Raw genomic sequence first — 27,031 nt, forward strand, 5'->3', positions numbered from 1 at the left:
TCACATCAAACTCTTATTTTCTTAGCAGTAATGATTTCTTCGGTAAAGAGGGATTGAAGCCTTCCTTGGATCAAGTTTTTATTTAATGAAAGGTGACAATAGAAAAGATGAAACTATGAACTCCAAAGCTACTAAGGGTTGTTCTAAGTGAGAAATACAATGTGGCTTTGCCTGGAGCAGTGGCTACGGGACAGGAGTGAGGGGAAGTGTGTTAGGAAGAGCTTGAGTTACGTTCCAAACCAGATAGTGTGTAGTGGTTGGTGGAGTCTAACAGATAAGAAACTGGACTATAACTCTACTGTCTGTGTTACTGCATCCAATGTTTGTTTCTTAGCTCATCACCCTGTAAGAAAAACTGAAGTACCAAACCCCACAGAGAACTAACAGATATTTGGCTTGGGTTGGAGAAGAGATTAAAGTGGGTTGTAGGAAGTTTTGTCCTGAGAGTGCTACCTCCTCACCCAGGTGCTGTCCATGTGCTTATCCCACTAGGTACCATTGGACACTGGAAACATCACTTGACCATGGAGCAAAATGAAAGATTTGACAGAATTTTCCAAAGGAAGATGAAAGATTTTCCCTTGAAGTTCATCTAGGATATAAACGAGGAGTAGAATCAATGTGAAAGAATCATATAAAAAAATCTGCTAACCAGGGAGCATATTTTAATACACATATTAATTTGTGCTGCTCATACAAATGTTAATTATACAATTTTATTACAAAACAAAGTGAATAGACTGTGCTTAGATTAGTTGTCATGAGTTTGATGAATACTTTGAAATTTTGAAAATTAAAATGATTTGAGAGATAGTTTGCATTTGTAACCTATATGATAAAGGGATAGACAAAAAGCATGCAACATGAATTGTAAATGTATGGAGAGAGTTTTCTGTAGTGTGTATATTTTCTTTATATGCGATTAAATTTAGGATCAATCAAACATTAAAAATCCTTTTATTCTTTTATTTAAACCTTAAGTCTTTGGTTTGAAATCATTGTGAATGTCAAAATAGAGAAATCTCATGTAAACACAATGCATCTATTAATAATTTACCAGATCACAAAGTTTGAAAGGCGATCAAAGGTTCAAAAATGGATTAATTATTTAATGGTTCAATTATTTAACTATTTGTTTGAAAATAGTAGTTGTGTAACCAAAAGTGGGGTCTGGCTGCTCGCCGCTCAAAAGCCAATAAAGAGGTAAGGTTGGTGGAAAGGAAAGTTTGCTTTATTTCCGAGGCCTGCAACCGGGGCAGGGGGAATGTTTGTGCAAGGCCAACTGCCCCCCACTGACAATCAGGGGGCAAGACCTTTCTTTTAGAGACGGCGCGAGGTGGCTACATGCAGAAACAGCACAGTCAGCTCTGATGTCATCTTGAAATCGGTCATTGGTGGTCTGACCAGTGTCATCTTGATTGTTTTAAGTACAGTTAACCTTCAGTTCCAAGGTTGGTTTGTTTCCATTTCTTTGAGGCCAATTCTCGGAACTGTGGCAGCTTGTGTCATGGCTACAGCCTGGTTATCATGTAGTTAACTTCTTCCACCTGGTAGGGTTTCAGTATCTATAAGACAGCTCAGAGGACATGGCTCAGAATATTATCTACAGCCCTTGAGGGGGAGCTAAGGGGCCTTGACTTTGCTTAATGACTACATTATTATGTGGTCTCATTTGACTGTTTTCCTTTGTTTTTGCATTTTCTCACTTCTCTGATTAAACTTATCAGAGAAGTAAAAACTTAAAGTTTTTCCACAGACAAAAGGCAGATGGAGGACACGGGCAAGGACCATAGGGTGCTGCTCCATTTCAGCTGTACCTATAACTGTACCCAAAGCATATTACTCACTAAACTAATTCCACCACATGGAATTTAATTTTCACATTTCATATTTGAATATTTAAGATAAATTATTTTGGTAACTAGAAAAATATAGGTGAATCTGTTTATAATTCCCAAATAGAGAAAAACTCGTGAAGCATAAAAGCAGTGGAAGAAACTTAAAAGAAAAAATTTAGGAAATTTACAGTCATAAACAGTTCAAGTGCCACTGTCCTTAATAGTCAACAAATGGAAACAACTCAATGTCCACGTACAGTTAAAAAAACAAGTCAATTATGGCATTTCAAATAAGGAAACACAGTAAGGATGCATGCATTACGACTACATGGAAAACATACATGAACCTCAGAAACATAATATTCAGTGAGAAAAACCGGGCACTTGTTGAATGATTTGCTATGTAAGATTTAAAAAACAGCAAAGTTACTCTATGGGTTAGAAGCATAGTTGTTAGCTTTGGGGAATGGTGTAGTATCTGGACAGGTAAATGAAGGAATTCCCAGGGTGTTGGTAATATTCTTTTCTTGAGTCTTAGTGCTGGTTCCCTAGGTGTTGTTACTGAAAATTTTCATTGGGACGTGCATGTACAATTTGTGAATTTTTCTTTATTTATGTCATAATTAATAAAAATTGTGAAATAATTCCTGAACATGCAAACATTTTGTGAGACCAGACAACTAAAAGCTTGCCATTTATAGAAAATGCAAAACATTTAGTCATAATTAGCAAAAGTTTAAAAATGCAGAATGCTCAATGTTAGAAAGACTAGGATGAAAAAAACATTCTCATATAGTTTTGTGGAAATGGAAATCATTTCCAATCTTCTTTATAGTAATATTGATACAGGATCAATAGTCTTAAAAATCATTATGTCCTATTATCCTGTAATTTCATTTCTAGGAAGCCTCTCACCTCCTTTCAATTAACTCAGTTTTCTGTAATTTAAATTTTACCTTCACTCCAGTTTTTTTAAACTAACATTTTTTTTTCCATGTCCATACAATTGGATTATTTTTTTACACAGATAAAACATCTATTTACATATCTGTGGGAATATGAATCTGAGGTTTTCTCTCATTTTAAAAATGATTTCCCTGGCATTTGGTCAAGCACATTGTTGCAAATAAGAATAATCTATTTCTGACCAGTTATGCATAATATGATTATGATTGATATGACTCAAGGAATCAGAAGAAATTGTCTTACCTTCCTGAAGAACTAGAACCAAAGGGTATGAAGCCATTAGGGATTCATATATTTTTTCAATTTTTTTCTCTCTCTCATCTTGGAGTTTCGTGGTCTCTCATTTCTGTGTTCTTTATGTGAAGAAGACATTCTTTTTTGTGTCTCTGAAGACTAGCTGTGCTTCAGCATGATTGTAGTCAGACACTAAGTCCAAATGAAATTAGTTCAATTAACAAACAGAGATAGGCTGGTGTTGTTGAATTCACATGAAAACTCCAGGGAGAGAAACTGAATGGTATAGGTTAGGTCATTTAGCTTCTGTGAGCAGTCAACTTACGGTCAAGGGAAAATGGTCATGGAGTATAAGCACAGCACATAAAACCTTGTAGCATCCTTGAAAGGATGAGATAGATATGAAAAAAAAAATCTATTAAACTTGCTATAGCTTGAATTATCCCTAAAAGGCATGTTAATGTCTTAACCCCCATTACTTCAAAATGTAACATTTTTTTGGAAATAGGGTCATTGTACATATAATTAATTATATTCAGACACTGGAGTGGCGTGTGGCCTTAATCTAATAAAACTGGTGTCCTTTTAAGAAGAAGAAAGATATGGAGTGAAATGGCCATGTGATGACAGAGGCTGAGTTTGGAGTGATGTAAGCCAAGGAATGGCAAAGATTTTCAGCAAATACCATAATCTAGAAGCTACAAGGAAGGATTCTCACCTACAGTCTTCAGAGGGAGTATGGCAGTGTTTAATTTGACTCAACATGGGAAGTGCTTCTTCAATTCCAACTGACAACCCTCTAGGGAATATTTTGGCAGACTGGTCAACCTATAATTATAAACCTATAAATAAGGAAAAAATAATTTAACACTGTGTGGTCACAATATTCTTCAGACTCTGGAGAAAATTTGTTGAGATGAAACTCTTTTGAAATTCCAAAACTGGTCCTTTACCCATGTGCAGTTATAGAAAGCTGGCTTGATAAAATACTTTTTTCAGAACACTGACCCTGAGAGAACAAAAATATTCTTAGGAGAAAACTTGAAGTTAACTCTCATCATGTCCTTGAAGTACAAACACAGCCCACTTTGCCTGGGACTTCAGCCTTGGGTTAATTAGTAGAACTTCAGCCAAGGGAGGAAAAAAGGGAAGAAAAAGAAGCCTTTTAAAATCAAATGTGTAAATTTGACTATTCTGACTGTTATTCATAAACTGGTAAGTTTAATTGCAATGCCTGATTCATGAAATATAAAAAGATGAAACAAAGAGATCTCTGTTCGTTTGGATGTATGTATGTCTCAGTATGTGTCTTTGTCTTTGGATAATATTGCTGAGGTTAATTTGAAAATGAGCTTTATTTAATTGGCTTAAAGAAAGGTAAGTGCTTACAAATGAAACAAATCTAAATTTACCTACTTTTATCTTCTTGCAAGAGGGAAACTAAAGATGTTTGTGTTTATTAGACACATGTCTTGTGCCACTTTGAGAAAAGAAATTGTGCTTTGGGAAAATGCATGTTTTTAGAGGTTATAGAATATGTTCTTAAATTTGCTAATCAGAGAATGCCAATATGACAAGCAGTTCACAATTGCTTTCTTCTTAGTTCTCACTAGAGAACAAGGGTTTTTTTTTAAGGGTTAAAAATTATAATATGTAATGAAAACTACTAAAATTATATAGGAAACATTTCAATGTGTAATGCAAGTAGGAGATACATTGCCAGCGAGAGAAGATATAAAGACTGGAAATATTTTTGTTGAGGAAAATAATGATGCCAATAATTTTGTCCTACAGTTGGCTGTTTTTGGATGGAAAAAATAAGGGTCAAATTAATATGAATCCAGAAAGTGATAAAAGGGTTGTGAAAAAGGCACTTTGAGAAAAGAATTTTGTACATCATTAAGACTGAGCTCCTCATTGTCAGACTTCTGCCATTCTGGTGACCTTATAGCATGGAAATGGTCTACTCCTAAATCAGGAAATTTAAAATGAATAAACAATAGCTGTATATTTTTAAAAATCAGGGCTATGGGAAGTCCAAGATGGCTACTTGACTTTTCCTGGCTCCCTGACAAACCTCATTTTCTATTCAGTGGGTTAAAGTTTTCCCTGGCTGCAGGGCTGATGCCCTCACAATGAAAAGGAAAAGGTTAGAAAATGTGTTTCCCACTTGGAGTGTACCTTCTACAATCTCCAGTGATCAAGACATCCACTTCACTGGACAAATCATACAAGCCTTAACAAAAACTTCATGAACTTCTTGAAATTATCACTGTCACTATCATCCTCAATCATCAGCCAAGGTCAATGAAACTAATGGAAAAACTGGGCTCAAACAGAACAAAGATTAATTACATGGGATTAAATGAACTACTAAATATGACTAATTTTTATGACTCGTCTGACATACTACTGGCTTCTAATCTTTGTTTTTCAGATATAAAAAAGCCCTTTTCCTCAAGCTACTCATGATTTACAACAGTTTGGTAATTTACACTTGTGTTTAAAATTAAAATATTTTTCTTTTCTTGCTGCCTGGTTCCTCCAGAAATTGGAGACTCTTGGGTTCTGAGCAACCTTATCAGGTGAATGGAAAAAACTGTCTCTTGACATGTGCAGAAATCTAGATATTCTGGTGACCTGGAAAAGAGACAAATTTGCCCAATATATATATATATATATCACAGGCAGAATCTGAAAGCAAGCCATTGGCATGGCTTTCCTGGCCTTGAAAGGCCTTTTAAAAGTCCAATCTGAGATTCCTAATGAAAAGTTCCAGTGCAGCCAATTGAAAAGAGCCTATATGAGCAATTACATTTATATGAATAATCAGGCCATGTTTATTGAAACCAGACTTATTTTGAACAAATCAGCCCTAATTTAGCTGGATTTAGTAAAAATGAGGATAATCCAGAGAGAAAAATTATGTTTCAATAGTATATGTTTGTGGATATTGAAGTTTTGTATTTACTGAGGCTTTGCATTTATTATCTATGTCCAAGATGTCTCCTTGTTGCTATGTTACATTATTATAAAGTTTAATTGAATTAGTAAAAGAATATTCTAAGCTTGTTTCTAAAGCAGATCACAGTAATCTATCTTTGGTTGAAGATCAGATGCCCTGTGACCTACATCTAAGAGGATATGCATACTGGAAAAGACATCATTTAAAGGACTATCTCCAAACTAAATAAAAGGACTGTTATCAGGTACTCTTAACTAGCACATGTACAACAGAACTGAAGGGAATTGACTCCTGAATTCGTATTTCCATTTAAGAAGGGTCTCTGCATTGGACTGTCTATAGAAAAGACTGCTGACCCCAAATGACACTCACACCAGGATGAGAAGAAGACAATAGCAGTGGAAGAAAGCTGACATAAAAATCTGGACCAGACCTGTAAGAACCATCCAACTAATTCAATTGCACTGTTACCAAGTGTTTGTCTTCCTATCAAAATGGAAATTTATTGTTTTACTTCTAACAATACTTTTGACCCCAATGTTCAGGATGAAAAGAAATTCTCTAGTGAAGTTGTCACAGAGTATAACTATCCATGACATGTATCACTGCTTGTTTTAAGTGCATTGCTAAAAGCACATGTACAATGCTTGTGTGACAATTAAGTACAAGTGATAAAATGTATAGCCCACACAGCATTTCCCCATTAGCATACCTCTGAGCCACTTCATGATATCTGATTCCCCCCCAATGTGGAGAACTAGGCAAACTAGTTTCTGGAAAGTTTTTTTAATCATAAATGGGTGTTTTTGAATTTTTTCAGAAACTTTTTCTGCATCTATTGAGATGATCATATAGTTTTTATCCTTCAATCTGTTGATGTGGTGTATCACACAGATTGATTTGTGTTTTGTACGGAATGCCAAAATTAAGTAAACAGGACTACTGTGTACCTGAAGTTCTCTAGTATTTGACTCCTTTGCTTTTTCTGGAGTAACCAGATAATCTTAATGCCAACTAAATCTTACCCAATTTATTTATCCAAATTGAGCTAGCTGTTTACACCCTGGAACACTACTCATTGGCCAAGACAAACTCTGCAGGGAATATTTCTTTCTCAACCACAAGTGGGTCACTATCATCCTTAAAGTTATATCAGAAGTGGATTTTGCTTCCTCAGTTTTTCTGTAACAGTGAGTAGAAAAAGGGTAGATTTAGAGCCTTTTCAAGTCTCACCCTCTCTTCAGCATACAAATGTATTTATTTTTTTCTCCTCAATTTTCTGTTTTTCTTTCTATTCTTTCAGACTTCAGTGAATGAATAAGAGGGAGACATTAGATGTCCTACCTCTTTATCCAAGCACTTTCTTCTATATTCATCAAGGAGATACAAACAATATATGATTTGCCAATACTGAGATCCTATATGAATCTAAACTCTTTTTCTCTTGTTTATGTGACACAAAGCTCTCTAATTTTCTCTCTTCTGAGACAGTGCAAGAGAGATTAAGCTTACAAATAACAAAAAAGAGTGATGTTCAGAATGTTTCTGTGGGCTGCCTGGCACTCTTTCCTCTCTTCTCAGCATTCTGAATTTCTGAAATTGGTGTTTTTTAGGGCCTGTTTGGGGTGGCTTTGTGGGGCATCAGGAGGTATGTGACAGTGACTCACACTGTCATCCTTGGCTTTCACTTCAAGTTTGATTGTTTGTAAAGGGATTAATTGTTTCTTGACATGCAATTTAGACAAAACCATATGTACAGCTTTTCAACAAATTCATTTTCTTGGTGTTCACAGAAATTTTTTAAAGTGCATAATGAAAATATATGCTTGCTCTAAATCTAACGTTATTAGAACTTCTGGGATCCCTCACCTATTTCACATTCAACATTTCTCAGGCATGGCTAATAAAGAAATATTTGCCTGGTCCAAATTTAAACTTAAAAAAATTATTTATTTACTTATTTATTTAGGCTGTGTTGGGTCTTCGTTATTGCGCAGAGGCTTTCTCTAGTTGTGGTGAGTGGGGGGCTACTCTTCATTGTGGTACGCGGGCTTCTCATTGCGGTGGCTTCTCTTATTGTGGAGCATGGGCTCTAGGTGCATGGTCTTCAGTAGTTGTGGCACGTGGGCTCAGTAGTTGTGGCGCACAGGCTTAGCTGCTCTGCGACATGTAGGATCTTCCCCAACCAGGGATTAAACCCATGTCCCCAGCATTGGCAGGCAGATTCTTAACCACTGAGCCACCAGGGAAGTCTCTGGTCCAATTTTTGAACAGGTGTATCTTTAGACAGTTTGTTTCTGATTTTTGGCTTTCATTTTTAGATTTATTTCAGAATTCTGATAAAAAACTCCTTTTGGAAAATATGACGATTACCATAAAACATCTTGCAACTATATGAGGGAACATTTACAAAGTAAATGCAATTAGTATTTCTCATGCAAAACATTTCCCACAATTCATTTCAAACAGTGTATCAGATCTCAAAGCCTCAGAAGCTTCTTTCACAGACAGCAGATTATTTATGCTCCAGAAAAAAAAAAGAAATATAAATTGTATTAATTAAAGAATTTTATATTTCTGGAACAATGAAAAAAATGTAAGAATAAAAATATAGGGCTTCCTTGGTGGCGCAGTGGTTGAGAGTCCGCCTGCCGATGCAGGGGACACGGGTTCGTGTTCCGGTCTGGGAGGATCCCACATGCCGCGGAGTGGCTGGGCCCGTGAGCCATGGCCGCTGAGCCTGCGTGTCCGGAGCCTGTGCTCCTCAATGGGAGAGGCCACAACATTGAGAGGCCCGCGTACCGCAAAAGAAAAAAAAAAAGAATAAAAATATAAAGTATTAAGAAAATATGATAAAGTGATTAAAAGCATGGACTCTGGCTAAATTGTCTGGCATCACTCTTGCAGCTGGGCCACCTTGAACAGTTTACAGAACCTCTTGTGCCTTAATTTTCTCATCTGTATATTTGGAATCATGATTATAACTCATTCATGGGGTTTTAGGAAAAGATGTTTAACCTTTTAGTATCTTAGTTTCTTAATCCTTGAAGTAGTTGTAATAACAATACCTTTAGCAACTTTGGATTGCTGTGAAGAGTAAATGATTTAATATAGAGAAGGTGGTTTGTATGCTAAATGAGTTGATACACATGGGACATTTTGCACATACTGAACACTCAGGAAGTGTTAGTCGTTATTATGAAATACTCAGAACTTTGAAATAATTGTATCTGTTTTTACTTGTAGGTGAATAATTATGGACAACACAGACTCATATTTATTGAACTTTAAAGGCTATTATTTTCAACGTTCTTTACTTGATCTTGACCTTATAGAACATTTAGATGATTTTGAAATTAGAGATGATGATGTGTTTTTAATTACATATCCAAAATCTGGTAAGTTTGAGGAGTGGCCACCTGTTTTAGTCCTCACCATGGTTTGGTAATTCATGTGGACAAATGTGCCCTTTTCCAGACATTGACGGTAACCCATCTACATTTACAGAACTGTTTAGGATCACAAAAAGTTAAATAAATCTCAAATCTCTATGCATTTGAAATGCATATATTGTCATTTCTGATGGAATATATGAAGAAACCAAATATTGAACTAAGAGGAGGTACTTGGTAAATACTGACCTGTTGGCTTGGTCTGAGAATGGAAGAAAATATATTTAAAAACCTAGGAAGATTTTTGTTACCATCATGTCTCAGTCAGAACTAATTCATAGTATTCTTTTCAATTACTCTAATTGCTTTTTATTTCCCTAGAATAATGCAATAATTTTAAACTAAAGTGAATTGCTCTTAACCTTACATTCCAAAAAAAAAAGAAGACAAAAACCCAACCTTATTTTTTATATTGAACTTTTCAGAACATAGGATGATAAGATGACTGGTGCCATTGAAGCAATGTTGTACAGAGTATTTAATGTGGTTCAAAGATATACTGGAGTCTAAGGCAATAAAAAAAAGTATTCCTGATTTTCATGAAAATGCTCCAGTCCCTCCCTTTTAACCTACTTTGAAACTCATGACCTTGTTTACTTTCCTCAAATTAGTAACACATTGCTTTACCCCTGAATTCTTCCACTCTCAGAACTTATGAGCACATCTGATTGAGCTATTTTTTTCCTGCATTAGATGTTAGGGGTATCTCAGTTTGCTTAGTTTTAGGTCAAGCAATGCAGTCCATAAAAGAGTCTTTTCTTTCCCATTAATCCTAGTCTAGTGTTTGGGACACAACACACCAGTCCCCAGTGCAGCTTGCTGGATTCTTGCTCATCTTGGAGGGGAGATTAGTGAGTCTCCCCAGGATTCACTATAAATTGCATCAAATCTATCACGTAGGTACATCGGTTGTGTAGTGACATTGTGAGACTTTTAGCATCTCACATCCTTTTAGAACATTGATGGTATATTCATGGACAAAAATGCAAAAATCCTAAACACAATATAAGCAAAACACATTTAGCAATGTTAAAACATAAATACACTATGACAAAAGTGGGTTTATTTCAAGAGTCAAGATTGGTTTAAAAAATTATTAATGTAGTTCACCCACATTACTGAAGTATAAGAGAAAGCCTGAATTATCGTCTCAATAAAGCATTCAAAAAATTCAGCAGTCATTCATAATGAAGGCCATTAGCAAACTAAGGAGAAAAGGGAACTTCTTCAACTTGATAAAGAGAATTTACCAAAATTTCCACAATATCATGTGCAACAGTGATACAAATAAATATTACATTTAAAATCAGGAACAAGAAAAGAATGCCTGCTGTCACTACTGTTATTCAATATTGTGTGGGAAGACTTATGCTACACAATAAGTAAACAAAAAAAGTAAAAGAGGACTTGAGTTCTTAACTTGTCTTCTAAAATATAACACTCTAAGAAAGGAGACTAAGGAAAGAGAAACAAAGGTAGTCAGAGAAAATCGTGGAAACAGACTTTACTTGAAGTACAGGAAAGAGAGGAGGTGAAAGATTAATCTGAATCACTGCTATCATGGAGTCAGAACGATCACAGCTCTTCAGAGTGAAAAAGAAACTGAGTCCTTGATTTTATCTTCATTAATTTTAATGTAAATGCAGACAAACAAAAAATTGGGCAAATTATTGGCATCCTTAGAGTGATTAAAAAAAATAAAAGTTCCAAATAATTTTGAGGACAGCCTTACTGTTGACATTTATAATTAAAAATTAACTCATTGTTGAAAGCAAGATGATCTGTTTTCACAGGTACAATCTGGACTCAGCAGATATTAAGCTTGATTTATTTTGAAGGACATCGTAACAGAAGTGAACTGGTGAACACATGTGATAGGGTCCCCTTCCTGGAACACAGTATAGAGAAAATAGACCATGGCAACAGACCATCCCCTCGTCTCTTCACTTCCCACATCCCATATTATTTAGCACCGAAAGGTCTCAAGAAACAAAAAGCTAAAGTAAGTCACAGAAATAGCTTATAGACATTTTTCACAGAAAAAATTACTTTATTCAGGTATTGTTTTCCAGCCCCATTCATCCACATCTTTTCAAATGTGATTACTATAGTCTTTATAATCTCGTTTTACATAATAAAAATATATACAAAATTATAAGAATATATATAAATTGGGTCACCATACATCATTGTTTGCAGTATAATTATGTAACATATAGTAAAAATAATTTTATGTCAGCATGTATAGTTCTATTTTTTAATGGTTTAGTAGGATTTTGTTGTATGACTACACAATATTGAATGTGTGTTGATGGACAGGTAGGTGGCAGCCAATGAACATATCATATAGCAATAAACATTCTCATAGATCTTTGCACTTTTTTGTTCTGATGAAATGCTTTCCTAAAAGCAGAATTTTCAGGTTAAAGTGTCCAAAAGTTTTGTGTTGGTACTTATTATCTATTTGCCTTCTATAATGTATCAATTCACACTTCTCAAATAGCAAGAATGACTTTTTCCTCACACACTCACCAGAGATTGTGTGCTAGGTAAAAGCAATCTCATTCTTAAGTAACTGCAACCTTTTTGTTTTTAATAAGTTTGAGCATCTTTTTGTATATTTTGAGATCTTGAAATATCCATTATATTCTTTGCCCATTTTTCTCTAGCTTGTCTTTTATTTACTGTTTTGCAGAAGCCTTTATATGGGGGAAATATTTTCCCAATTAACAATTTACCTTTACAAATTGTTGAATGATTCTAATATTATAGAATCAACCTATCAATCTTTCTTTCATAGCTTCTGGATCTTGTGTCTTGCCAAGAAAACACTTCCCCACCAAAAAAAGGAAATATATGCAAATACACTTCAAATTTTTTCTAATTAACTTTATGTATTTATTTTTTTACATTTCACTGTAAATTATATCTGGCAATACATGTGATTTGAAATACGACTATTGCATGATATTTGCTAGGGGGTTGGCCAGTTGACCATCTATGAGTTGTTAAGTATTTAGTCTTTCCTACTAATTTGAAGTCTGCACTTTGATATACTACGTTTCCATAGTTCCTCCCTCTGACCCTGCATTCTTCATACCAAAATTGGTACGATCTGTTTAATATGTGATAGTTCTTCATATTATAACTGATAAGGCAAATTGCTATCAACTTTATTTTTAATATGTTTATTCCCTCAATAATATTTAGATATTGATTAGAATTGATCAATTATATAGATTAATTCTAGGACAATCATTAGCATTGCAGTACTCCAACATTTCATCCTTCATTATTCTGATGCTCTGTTTATCAGGTTTACTTTCAAACCCACCTCATGTGCTATGTTTTTCTCTGCATGTTTTTTACACATTTTTTTTTCTGAAGTTGCAGTTTTTTATTCCTATTTTATGGATATTATGAACAGGTAATTTTTTCACAATTATTTTTTCTGTTTAGTTATAAAGTAAATGGCACTGATTTTGGTACACTATTATATTTGGCTTCCTTAATTTCTCTTATTAGTTTTATTAATTTTCCCTATATTCTCTGGAATATATTTCTTCTTAAAATAATAATACATTTTATATTCCTTTATTTTCCAATATTTGCACTTCTATTTCCTTAGTTAAAATCTTCAGAAAAAAACAGAATAATGGAGGTGATGATGAATGTTGTTCTCTTGTCTTTGTAGCATTTTCTTTTTTTTTTTTTTGCGGTACGTGGACCTCTCACTGCTGTGGCCTCTCCCGCTGCGGAGCACAGGCTCCGGGCGCGCAGGCTCAGCGGCCATGGCTCACGGGCCCAGCCGCTCCACGGCATGTGGGATCTTCCCACACAGGGGCACGAACCTGTGTCCCCTGCATCGGCAGGCGGACTCTCAACCACTGCACCACCAGGAAAGCCCTGTAGCATTTTTAATATCTTTTCTTGGCTTTCTTTTTTTGTTTTGCTTTGTTTTGCAATTGATTTTTGAGGCACATAATGCCGAGAAATAATTTTTTTCTGTTCTTAGTTTACTTGGAGTTTTACTTTTTTTTTTCTTTTTGCTGTTCAGAAAAGGTCTACTCACATAAAATGCCTTTTTTGACAAATGTGACGGTACCACGTCTCCCCTCCTCCCCAAACCTCCCTTCAATTTATAGTGAAATGAAATTCATTAATAATTTACTAATGTTCTATTTCTGGAATAAATCCTACCTGTTCATAGTTTAGTACTTGTTTTAACATACTGCAAGAAGAGTTTTGTTTTCTTTTACTCAGAAATTTTTATCTGTAATCATTTAAAAATATACTTTAATTTTTTGCGATTGCTCTATCTTTATTTTAGTATTGCTTTTATTCTAGTCTTGTAAATAAGTTTAGAAGCTTTTGGTATTTTTGCTAGGTTATCAAGTAGTTATAAATGTAAATCAACAGAATTTTTTGAAGATTTAATTAAAGTCCATTATAAGTATATCTGACCCTGTTACCTTCATAATTCCACAACATTTTTCCTTTTTCTTATGCTTTTATTGAAATTAGTTGTCTTTCCCTAAAACAGTATTGTGATTTTCCCAGATAAAATAAATTATTATGCATTCATATGATGTAATACTATGTAGATATTAAAAAATCTATTAAGATGACCAATAATTGTTAAAATTGTTTCACTCTTCCCCCTGCAGATTGTTTACATCTATAGAAACCCCAAGGATATTTTGACTTCATATTTTCATTTTTCAAATTGGTTACTTACATTTGAACCTTCAGAGAACATAGAACATTTCATGAAAAGGTTTCTAGATGGAAAAGGTAACTATTAATTCATTTCTCAGGCAACATGTTTATGAGGCAATGTTGCTGTTTAGTCAACAATTCTCAAACCTATGGAAAAAAGTTTGGGGAGATGGAGAAGGGTAATCATAGAAGGGGGAATTGCACATAAACGGTCACTATTGTCTGTCAACTTAATCTGTCACCCAAAGGCTTTTCTATCCTCAGCAGGACCACTCTGGGCATTGTCAAGGTTGCAAAGATATATTTTGACCAAATGAAAAGAGATCTACAAATGGCCTAGCAATTCAAACTGGTTAGATCCAAAGTTAGATCCAGGTGTTTCAATATAGCTAATGTTTAGATTGGGTGAAGTTTTTGTTCTCTGTCATGGTGCTTGGGTAGGCCTTATATGGCAGCTGTGAAATGTTCATTCCAGCACTGAGGAGGATTAATTGATGCAAGAGGCTTGTGGAATGTGGAATCAGGGCTCTCACTCATTTCAAAAATTATATTCAGGTTAGATAAATACTGGGTTGGCCAAAAAGTTCCTTCGGGTTTTTCTGTAACATCTTATGGCAAAAACTGAAGGAACTTTTTGACCAACCCAATATAAATAGATAGCTAAACTTGCTCTGAACGGATCTTAAAATAGGCAACAAGAGGGGAAACAAAGACTTATGTTTTCATGTGGAGGAAGTAGGAAAATGAAGGGGCTTACCTTAAAGAAATCTTCAAAATGAATTTTTTGAGATTGTTTTTTCTGAATTCCCTATTCCTTACATACACAGAATACCTTGCAAAGGCAGGTTTCTGTGAAAACCATGTACTTGTTTGCCCAAACACCATTTAAAAAAGGTAGCATAGATCTAGTCCAGTGGTTGGTGCTTGATTTGTCTTGATGATCCAGAAAAGAAAAACTGTAGCTTGCTGTTCAATTAGTTCAATATTTTTACCTTCTTATGTATTAATTTTCCACAGTGATGGGAAGCCTTTGGTTTGATCACATCAGAGGCTGGTATGAACACAGACATGACTTTAATATTTTGTTCATGATGTATGAGGAGATGAAGAAGGTAGGAGGAGTGTTTTGTTTTTAAAATTATTCCTTTGAGACCCTTTCTTATCTTGGTTAATGAACTGCATTCTCCTAGTTATCCTTGTATCACTGTATAGACTATAACTGAAACTATGTGCATAAAATTGAGAGTGGGAAGGGAGAAAGGTAGAAAAAGAGGAGTAAGAAAGAAAGGGAGAAAGAGGAGAGAGAAAAAAAAGAACTAGAGTCTGTAATTGAGAGACATTAAGACAAACAGTTTGGGTATGGAGAGAAAGCAGGTAACAGAAAAGATACTATCAGAAATGTAGCAAGGGAAGTACCCCTTTGTTGTACCCCTTTGAATCCTTGTGGGTTTATACCCCCAAGTGGAATTGTTGGATGACATCGTAATTATATACTTATTTTTTTGAGGAACCACCATACTATTCATACTATTTTCCATACTGACTGCACCATTTTATTCCTACTAGTAGTACACGAGGTATTTCTAATTACTCCACATCTTCATCAACACTTGTTATTTTATTTATTTAAATAATAGCCATTCTAGTCCTTGTGAAGTATCTCATTGTTGGTTTTGTTTTATGTTTCCTTAGTGATTAATAATGTTGAGTATCTTTTCATGTGCTTATGCATTTTTTATATATTATCCTTGGAGAAATATATTTAAGCCTAATTCATTTTGAGTTAATTTTTGTAAATGGTATAAATAGCATACCATAGTTATTCTTTTGCGTGTAGACATTCAATTTTCTCAAAACTATTTATTGAAAAAGCTGTCCTTTCTCCATTGAATGATCTTGGTACCCTTCTCAAAATTATTTGATCTTATATGTAAGGGTTTCTTTCTGGGTTGTACATTCTGTTCCATTGACCTATCTGTCTGACTTTATGTCAGCACCACACTGTTTTGATAACTGTGGTTTTGTGGTAAGTTTTGAACTCAGGAGTCTGATGCCTCCAACTTTCCTCTCTGTTTTCATGATTGCTTTAGACTTTCAGGGTCCCTTGAGATTCCACATAAATTTTAGAAGAAAATGTCACTGGGATATTGATAAGGACTGCATTGAATCTGCGGATCACTTTGGGTAGTATTGATATCTTGACATTATTAAGTCTTCCAATTCATCAACATTGGATGTTGGTCCAGTTATTTGTGTCTTCTTTAATTTCTTTTGCACTGGCTTGCAGTTCTGAGTACACAAATCTTTCACCTCTTGGTTAAGTTTATTCCTAAGTATTTTTTTCTCTTTGCTGAACTTGTAAATGGAATTTAAAAAAAATTTCCATTTGGATTTTTCTTTATTATTATATAGAAAAGCAACTGACTTTTGCCTGTTGGTTTTATACTGTGCAACATTTTAAAATTTGTATATTAGTCCTAACAGTTTGTTTTACAGAATCTTAGGGTCTTCTATGTATAAAATCATATTGTCTGTGAAGAGAAATAATTTTACTTCTTTTCCAGTTTGGATGCTGGTTATTTCTTTTTCTTACCTAATTGCTCTGGCTTGGACTTCCAGTACTATGCTGAAAAAAAATGCATTGTTCTTGATCTTTGCAAAGTATCTTCCAGTCTGTCACCATTGAGTACAATTTTAGTAGTAGGTAATTCATATATGACCTTTTAGGTGGAGGTAGTTTCCTTCTATTCTTCCTTCATTCAGTGTTTTGTCACAAAAAGGTGAAGGATATTGTCAAATGCTTCTTCTTCATCAGTTGAGATAATCATGCCGTTTCTTTATCTTTTTTCTGTAAATGTGGTATTACGTTATTGATTATCATATGTTTAACCTTGCTTGCATCACAGGAGTAAATCCCACTTGATCATGGTATATAATTCTCTTAATGTGTTGTTGGTTTATTTTGCTATTAATTTGTTGAGGATTTTTGCATTTTTATCTTTCATGATACTGGTCTTTGATTTTCTTTTCCCATAGTGTTTTTCTGGCTGTGATATCAGGATAGTGCTCCTTATTGAATGAGTTTGAAAGTATTCCCTTTTTTTCAATTTTTTGGAAGAGCTTGATGAGTGTTGGTGTTAATTCTTTAAATGCTTTGTAGAAGTCACCAAAGAAGCCATCCAGACCTGGGCTTTTCTTTGTTGTGCCCATAGTATTTAATTACTTGCTTGACTCTACTCCTCATGATACTGTGGATTCTTTTTTTTTTTTTTTTTTTTTTTTTTTTTCGGTACGCGGGCCTCTCACTGCTGTGGCCTCTCCCGTTGCGGAGCACAGGCTCCGGACGCGCAGGCCCAGCGGCCATGGCTCACGGGCCCAGCCGCTCCGCGGCACGTGGGATCCTCCCAGACCGGGGCACGAACCCGTGTCCCCTGCATCGGCAGGCGGACCCGCAACCACTGCGCCACCAGGGAAGCCCTGTGGATTCTTAATGAACCCAGATAGCATGTTTTTATTCTCTTAACCTTCTCCAGTATCTTGCAGTTTTTTAAACTTATTAGGTATCCTAATAGTGTTGGTTATTTGAATGAATTGAGGTGAGTTCTCCTTATAAAATCAAACAGTAGGATGCTCTAACAGCTGACAACCAGAGCACTCATTTTCAAAGAACAAATAAGGTAGGAATATATTCTTGTCAAACTTTAGACTTAGAATAACCCCAAGCACTTTCAGTTTTCCAATATGTGATAAAGATGTTGGTCTGTAACTCATGTATTCCTTATAGGTTTAATAGCCTCTTATACACACAATTTTTTCAGGATCTCAGAAGTTCTGTGCTTAAAATCAGCAATTTTCTTGAAAAAGAACTGAGTGAAGAGGACTTGGATGCTGTTGTGAACCAGGCTACATTTCAGAACATGAAGCTTGATCCACAAGCAAATTACGATGATATTCTAAAATCTGTAAACTTGACAAGAACAAATGAAGGAGATTTCCTGCGCAAAGGTGATGCTCAGTGGTTAAGAGGAGCAAAATGTTGAATGTTTTCTTGACTCCTTGGCCCCTAGATTAAGTAAGGAGTGCTTCCAACATTTCTTTCTGAGCACTGCCATCTGGGGCCTAGAGAGGACCAAAGATTCTAACTGAAAATAGCCTCTAAAAGTATCCCTGGAAACAGAACCATTCTGACTTATAAATATTAGGTTCTTTCCTTCTAGTACAAGTGACCCTACTCTTGAAAATTTGTTAACAAGTCTTATCTGGAGGCAAAGGATATATGTGACCAGAATAGCTGCAAGTCTTTGTTTCATTTTTCCTAGAACACCCTAGAAGTAAAGTTAACATGTATTTTGTTTTGAGAGATGGGGTTTGAACTATTGTAATTTCCTCATGTGTTAGATTTCCTTCATTGTCAAAAGTAGACTGATACCTCATTAACCTAATCTGCTATTCAATTATTCAATAATGTGTGATACATTTTTATTGTGCTCCTATAATATGCCAGGAGTTGTTAAGAAAGAAAATATTTTCCTTCTGATACTCCTTAAGCTCAAAATTTTTTAAATTTAATCTTTTAATGTACATCATTCTAAAACATAATGGGTACTTCTCTAATTTATTCATATTTTATTCCCTAAAATATTCATAAGTTAGCATTATGTGATGGGCATTGATTGATCTTAATTATCTAAAGATCTTATTGAAATTGATGTAGATATTGATATTTTTAAAAGTTATTGTTTCTTCTTTTGTCCCAGGTATTATCAGCTTTCACTTCTCATTGCTCAATCAGATTACATATAAAGCATTTTTCATGCCCATAAAAGCTTGCTTACTATTCCACATTCCAACAATAACCTTTACATAAGAAAATCTGATACCTTAAAAATGCCAAATTATTAGTCTTCATTGTAAAATTGTCTGAATAATGATGGTTTCAAACTTTTGTCATATAAAACTGCAGCAATGGCAGCTCTGGCCAACCTCTGTGACTTTGATTTCATTACTTGAAAACATTTGGGTCCAATTTTTTTAATGAAGTAGTATTTACCTTGAAGTGTTGGTTAAGAATTATATTCATTATAGATGTAGTTTGCCAAGTGTGGTGCCTGGCACTTACTGAAATATTTTTAAATATTCTAATCTCTTCATGTATTTTAGCTTTATTTTTCCTTCTAAGGAAAGGCTATAATTTAATGCAGTGGCTGGTGGAAGTCTAATACATAAGGAAGTGGACGATAACTCTATTTTCTGTGTTACTGCATCCTAAGATTTTTTCTTAGCTCATCCCTGTATAAGAAAAAAGTAAGGTATCAAGCCCCATAGGGAACTAACAGATAGACATTTAGCTTGCCTTGGAGAACAGATTAGAGTGGGTTGCAGGAAACTTTTGTCCTGATAGTGCTATCTCCTCACCAAGTGCTGTCCATGTGCTTATCCCACTAGGTACCATCGGAGACTGGAAACATCACTTGACCGTGGAGCAAAATGAAAGATTTGACAGAATATTCCAAATGAAGATGAAAGATTTTCCCTTGAAGTTCATCTGGGATATAAATGAGGAGTAGAATCAGTGTAAAACAATCACATAAAAAATCTACTAGCCAGAAAGCATATTTTAAATATACATACTAATTTGTGCTGCTCACATAAATGTTAATTATATGACTTTATTAATAAACAAAATGAGTAAGCTGTACTTACATTAGTTGCCATGAGTTTGATGGACATTTTGAACATTTTAAATTAAAATGATTTGAGTAATATTCGGCATTGGTAGCCAATATGACAAAAGGAAAAATAGCATGCAAAATGAATTCTGCATGTCTTTTGATTTGAGATTGAGATTTCTCAAATGATTGAGATTTCTGTTGAGTGTATTTTTTTCTTTATCTATAATTACATTTAGAATTAATCAACATTAAAAGTCCTTTATTTCTTCTAATTAAACATTAATTCTTTGGTTTAAAATCAGTATGAGTGTTGAAATAAAGAAAACACATGTAAACATATGCATCTGTTAATAATTTATGAGGTCACGAAATCTGCACTAAAGATCGAAGTTTCAAAGGTGGATTACTTCATGTTATGGTGCAATGATTTAACTATTTGGATTAAAAATAGATGTATTCATAACATATCACTCAATAAACTAATTCAAAGTGTATATAATAGTTAAATATTTAAGACAAAATCATTTTGAAGAACTAGAAAAATATAGCTGAATGAGTTTGTAATTCCCAAATGGAGAAAAACCTGTGAAGCATAAATACATTGGAAGAGGAAACACCTATTGAAAAAATACTGGGTACCCGTCGCCTGAAGCTCCTGGAGAATTTTGTGTTCCACAGTCTCCGAAGAAAAATTGGGCGGGTATTCATCCGCTAATTGTCACATTTTCGAGGTAGTGGAAAACAAGGGTTGGGACATGCAGGAGATCCGGAAGCGGCAGAAGTTACCGCGACAGCTTCTCGTGCAGCAGTTGGGAGCTGAAAGTGCTGCCAGTATTGATGCAAAGACGAGCAGAGAGAAATTGCTGAAACAAGAGAAACTTGCAGGGCTTCCTATGATACTTCTGCTCCAAATGCAAAATGTTAAGTATCAGGATGAAGGAGAGACAGATGAAGACAAAATGGAAGAATATAAGGATGAATTAGAAATGCAACAGGAGGGGCTTCCCTGGTGGCGCAGTGGATGAGAGTCCGCCTGCCGATGCAGGGGACATGGGTTCGTGCTCTGGTCCGGGAAGATCCCACACGCCGCGGAGCGGCTAGGCCTGTGAGCCATGACCGCTGAGCCTGCGTGTCCGGAGCCTGTTCTCTGCAACGGGAGAGGCCACAACAGTGAGAGGCCCGTGTAGCGCAAAAAAAAAAAAAAAAAAAAGCAATAGGAGGAAGAGAATTTGCCATATGAAGAAGAGATTTACAAAGATTCTAGTACTCTTCTTAAGGGAACACAGAGTTTAAATCCCCATAATGATTACTGCCAACATTTTGTAGACACTGAACATAGACCTCAAAATTTCGTCAGAGATGTAGGTTTGGCTGACAGATTTGAAGAATACCCTAAACTGAGGGAGCTCATCAGGCTGAAGGATGAGTTAATAGATAAATTTAACACTCCTCCTATGTACTTACAAGCAGATATAGAACTCTTTGACATCAGAGACCTAACACCCAAATTTGATGTGATTCTTCTTGAACCCCCCTTTAGAAGAATATTACAGAGAGACTGGCATCACTGCTAATGAAAAATGCTGGACTTGGGGTGATATCATGACGTTAGAAATTGATGAGATTGCAGCACCTCGATTATTTATTTTTCTCTGGTGTGGTTCTGGGGAGGGATTGGACCTTGGAAGAGTGTGTTTATGCAAGTAAACATACAGATGTGAAGATACTTGTTGGATTAAAACCAATAAAAACAATCCTGGGAAGACTAAGACTTTAGATCCAAAGGCCGTCTTCCAGAGAACAAAGGAACACTGCCTTATGGGGATCAAAGGAACTGTTAAGCGTAGTACAGACAGGACTTCATTCATGCTAATGTTGACATTGACTTGATTATCACAGAAGAACCTGAAATTGGCAATATAGAAAAGCCCGTAGAAACTTTTCATATAATTGAACATTTTTGCGGTACGCGGGCCTTTCATTGCTGTGTCATCTCCCGTTGTGGAGCACAGGCTCCGGACGCGCAGGCTCAGCGGCCATGGCTCACGGGCCTAGCCGCTCCACGGCATGTGGGATCTTCCCAGACTGGGGCACGAACCCGTGTCCCCTGCATGGGCAGGCGGACTCTCAACCACTGTGCCACCAGGGAAGCCCCTCTCTTAGGCTTTTAATATTTTCTTGTTGAAACAATAAAAAGAGACTGCTTTTTTCTTCCTTTTTGAAAAATCTTAAATAACTCATATAATTTGACCACAGAAGAAACTGAGAGACTTGGAACAAAATCACCTCCTCCCAAATCTAAATCTAACTGGGGAGGTGGAGCTCCCAGGGGTGGGCAGGGAAGAGGTAGAACCTAGTAGGCAGACTTTACAAAGAGAAAAAAAATACTCATTATAATCTCAGTTGTGCAGCTACTGATGACTGTTAATCATACTTCCTAAAAAGCGAACAAGGACAAATATCCAAGTGCTAGAACTTTCGTACGGACTTGATCTTGGATTGACTTTCAAAACAGTTTCATATTCCTTAACAAAATAAAAGAATTGGAGGCAACAGAGACACCTGGTTATCAGGTACTTGGTTTAAACATTTTGGGGAATAAAGTACTTGGTGATGAGGAAATGACATGCATCTTTAAACTTGTTATGGAGAAAACAATGTAAAACAAATTACAGATCCTCAACTTAAGAAGAGTGCTTGGAGGGCTTCCCTGGTGGCGCAGTGGTTGAGAGTCCGCCTGCCGATGCAGAGGACGCGGGTTCGTGCCCCGGTCTGGGAGGATCCCGCGTGCCGTGGAGCGGCTGGGCCCGTGAGCCATGGCCGCTGGGCCTGCGCATCCGGAGCCTGTGCTCCACAACGGGAGAGGCCGCGGCGGTGAGAGGCCCGCGTACCACAAAAAAAAAAGAGTGCTTGGAAAATGGAACTACCGTTGCCTTTTAAGGGACTGGTTTTCCAGATCAGTTAGTTGTGTGAGACTTTATGTTGTCATTTCTCTTTCTATACTGTAACCCATGTATTAAATGAATTTGCTGAATGAAATATTGCCATTATTGTTCTTGATAAATATATTTTTTATTTTGCATATGATTTTTCTAATGAAACTTTAAACCTTTAAAAAAATTGGAAGATACTGAAAAGAAAAAATTTAGTAAATTCACAATCATTGATACTTGAAGGCACCATCGTCCATAATAGCCAACAAATGGAAAGAATCCAATGTTCGTGACAGTAAAATGAATAAGTAAATTGTGACATTTCATAAAAGTAGAAACAGTAAGGATGAGTGAATTACACTACTTGAAAACATTCATGAATCTCAGAAACATACTACTCAGTGTAAAAAACCAGACACTGATTTCATACTTCATTATATAAGATTTAAAAATAGGTAAAATTAATTTATGGGTTTAGAAGGAGAGTTGGCTTTCTTTGGGAGATGGTATAACTGGCTAGGCAAATGAGAGCATTCCTAGGGTGTTGGTAATATTCTGCTTCTTGATCTTACTGCTGGCTCCATAGGTGTAGACACTGTGACTATACATCGTGCTATGCATGTATAATTTGTGAATTTTTCTGTATTTTTCCATATATTATTTTTTTTTTTTTTTTTTTTTTTTTTTTTTTTTTGCATTACGTGGGCTTCTCACTGCTGTGGCCTCTCCCGTTGCGGAGCACAGGCTCTGGACGCGCAGGCCCAGCAGCCATGGCTCACGGGCCTAGCCGCTCCGCGGCATGTGGGATCTTCCCAGACCGGGGCACGAACCCGTGTCCCCTGCATCGGCAGGCGGACTCTCAACCACTGCGCCACCAGGGAAGCCCTTTTCCATATATTAATAAAATTTGTGAAATAATTCACAGGCATGAAAATTTTCTGGACTACCAGATGAACAAAACCCTTGCAGTTTGGAGAAAAGATAAAACATTGGGATTCATAACTGGCAAAAGTTTAAAACCCTAGGAATGCTCAATGTTAGAGTAAGGCAAAATGAATGTTGTCTCATATAAATTGTGACAAAACTAGTTCAAGTGTTCTTTATAGCAATTTTGAAACAGGATCAAAAGTCTTAAGAATGGTCACATTCTATAATCCTGTAATTTCTTTTCTAGGAAACTTCCAAACTCCTATCTGTTAAGTCAATTTTCTGCAGTTTAAATTTTACTTTCACTACATTTCTTTTTTTCAACTAACTACTTTTCCATGTGCATGCAACTAGCTTATTTTTATTGCACAGGTAAAACATCTATTTACATCTTTGTGAAGAACACTAAATCTGAGATTTTCTCTCATTTTCGAAACTTTCTCCTTGCATCTCGGTCAAGCTACTTCTAAGCAGCTTATTCAAAATAGGGTAGTTCATTAAAATGATTCACAGAATAAGAATTTTCTTGAACTTCTTGAAGATCTAGAACCAAGAAGTATGAAGCTGTCAGGGATTCATATCTTTTTGACATTTTTTCTCTCTCTCTCTTGTCTTAGAACTTCATGGTCTCTCATCTCTGTTCTGCATGTGAAGGACACATTCTTCTCTCCCTCTCTTTCTGAAGACTGGCTTTGCTTCAGCATGGTGGCAGTCATATACTATGTCCAAAAGTAGCAGAGAAGAACAAACTTGACTCCACATGGGAGACATTCTTTTACCTCTAAACTTTGTGCTCTGTTGCCCATGCTTAGTCATGCTGGCTCTGCACCTTTGTCTAAAAGAATGTTGCCTATAGCCTGAGTATACATAACAGCCTTTCTCAAGGCTCTGCATCCCAGGCTTGACATTTAAACACAAAACACTTTTCATTCATATAGAGATAAAAAGATGCAGAACAGAAAATAACATTTGTCTTGTTAAAGGTTTATAGGAACATGTGACCAGACATCTATGGACAGCTGCAAGAGCAAAGGATTATCACGTCCTCTCTGGGGTCGGGTGAGCACCAAGAAGTCTGCAATAACCAGCTGCTCTTCCTCCCCTTTTAGTATAAAAGGAGCCTGAATTCTAACTTGGGTAAGATGGTTCTTTGGGACACTAGTATGCCAACTTCTCAGTCTTCTGGCTTTCTGAATATAGTTGCTATTCCTTGTCCCAACACCTCCTCTCCATTTATTGGCTTGTTATGTTGAGCGGTATGAGCTTGGACTCTGCAACACAAATTTTCTCAGTTCAAACAACAAAAAAAGATAGCTGTTGTTGAATTCAAATTCAGGAAGAGAAACTGAATGGTGTAGGGTAGGTCACCAGGCTTCCCTAAGCAGTCAACTTATGGTCCAAGCAAAATAGCCATGGAGTACAAACACAGCATATAGAAAGCTGTAATGTCCTAGAGAGGATGAGATGGACAGGGGAAAAAATCTCCTATACTTATTATGGCTGAATTATCCTCAAAGGGTATGTGTAAGTCCTAAACTCCCTTACCTCAAATGTGACATTATTCGAAATAAGGTCATTGTAGATGTAATTAGTTTTTTTTCAAATACTGGAGTAGGAAGGGCATCTAATCCAATAATACTGATGTGCTCATGAGAAGAGGAAAGACACTGGGTTAAAGACAGTCATGTGATGACAGAGGCTAAGTTTGGCATGATGCATCTATAAGCCAAAGGATGCAAACAAATGGCCGGCAAACACCAGAACCTAGAAGAGGCAAGGAAGGATTCTCTCCTACAGGTTTTAAAGAGAGTATGTCCCTACTGACATTTTGATTTTGGACTTCTAGATCCAGATTGTGAGGCAATAAATTCCTCTTGCTTTAAGCCATCTGTACATCAGTATTTTGTTACAGCAGCCCTGGGAAACTAATACAATACCTCAACTCAATTAAATAATTGCTAGTCTAAACCACAGCCATTAGGGCAGGTTCTGGAACAAAACCAAAGGAGTCAGTAAGGTAGCATACTGCTCAGTAGCTTTGATGCATGAGATAAATATCCAAACATATGTCAGCAAAACTGTAATAGTAATTGGATATTTAAGTCCATTCTCAACACTCCTATTCAGCATAGTCCTGGAAAAGCCTAGCTAGGACCATAAAGCAAGAAAAGGCAAGAAAAGGTATATAGATTGGAAAATCATCATTTGCAAATGATATGATAGTCTATGTAGAAAATTCAAAGGGATTAACAAATCTAGATGATTTTGAAATTAGAAATGATAATGTCTTTACTATAACATGTCTAAAATCTGGCAAGTTTGAAGAGTGGGACACCTATTTCAGTCTTCACTCTGGTTTGGTAATACACATGTACAGACGTGCCTGTTCTAGACATTGACAGTAGCCTACCCACATTTATAGAAACTTTGAGGGTCAGAAAAGAGTTAAATATATCTTGAATTTCTATGATATAAGGCCATTTGAAATGCATATGGTGTCATTTCTGCTGGCACATATGAAGAAGCTAAATACTGAGCCAACAGCTGATATTTCATAAATGTTTAGTAGGAGATGGAACAAAATATGTTTGAAAACCCAGCAAGATTTTTATTATCAGATTATCTCAGTCAGAACTAATTCCTAATATGTCTTTCAATTACTCTAATTGCTTTATATTTCTCTATAATAATTAAATAATTTTAAATTAAAATAAATTATCCTCAAATCTTACACTGCAAAAAAAAAAAAACCTTATTTTTAAATTGTGCTTTTTAGAACATGGGTTGATTAGTGCCATTGAAGCAATGTTGTACTGAGTGGTTAATGTTGCTCAAAGGTACACTGGGGTTTAAGTCAACACACACACAAAAAAAAGATTATTCCTGATTTTCATGAATATGTTGCAGCCCCTATTTTTACCACCTAGTTTGAAAATTATGACCTTGTTTACTTTCCCCAAAGTAGTAACACATTGCTTTATCCCTGGAGTCTTTTACTCTGTAAATTTCTTAGCACATCTATCGTTGTTTTTTTTCTGCCTAGAAGTTGGTGACATCTCAGTTTGCTTAGTTTTAGGTCAAGCATTGCAACCATAAAATCTTAAATCTTTTCTTTACCTTTAAAACTGCCCAGGTGTTTGAGACATTGCATACCAGTTCTCAGTCCAGCCTGCTGGGTTCTTACTCATCTTGGAGGGGAGATTAGTGAGTCTCCCCTGGATTCACTATAAACGGTATCAAATCTATCATGGATGTAAATCAGTTGAGTAGTGACATTTGTAAGATTGTTGACATCACACATCTTTCAGAACGTTGATGGCATATT

General features: G+C 35.9%; 1 protein-coding gene and 1 pseudogene across 2 annotated transcripts in view; both read left to right on the forward strand.

The window, feature by feature from the left end:
- Nucleotides 1-9,259: 9,259 nt before the first annotated feature.
- LOC307061109 (amine sulfotransferase-like) lies at nucleotides 9,260-19,741 on the forward strand (the record flags this gene model as incomplete). Its single annotated transcript, XM_079716096.1, has 6 exons — nucleotides 9,260-9,401; nucleotides 11,249-11,457; nucleotides 14,123-14,249; nucleotides 15,192-15,286; nucleotides 17,993-18,179; nucleotides 19,620-19,741. The coding sequence occupies 6 exons, from the start codon at nucleotides 9,260-9,262 to the stop codon at nucleotides 19,739-19,741; spliced, it is 882 nt and encodes a 293-aa protein (XP_079572222.1).
- Nucleotides 19,742-20,601: 860 nt separating this feature from the next.
- Nucleotides 20,602-27,031, forward strand: part of LOC307061544 (N(6)-adenosine-methyltransferase non-catalytic subunit METTL14-like) — a 34,035-nt pseudogene continuing 27,605 nt past the window's right edge. Inside the window, exons 1-2 of the transcript in view lie at nucleotides 20,602-20,841; nucleotides 21,064-21,811. The product of the transcript in view is annotated as a N(6)-adenosine-methyltransferase non-catalytic subunit METTL14-like (transcript). The remainder of the gene's footprint in view (nucleotides 20,842-21,063; nucleotides 21,812-27,031) is intronic.

Source organism: Hyperoodon ampullatus (assembly GCF_949752795.1).
Source record: "Hyperoodon ampullatus genome assembly, chromosome: 12".
NCBI classification, from domain to species: Eukaryota; Metazoa; Chordata; class Mammalia; order Artiodactyla; family Ziphiidae; genus Hyperoodon; species Hyperoodon ampullatus.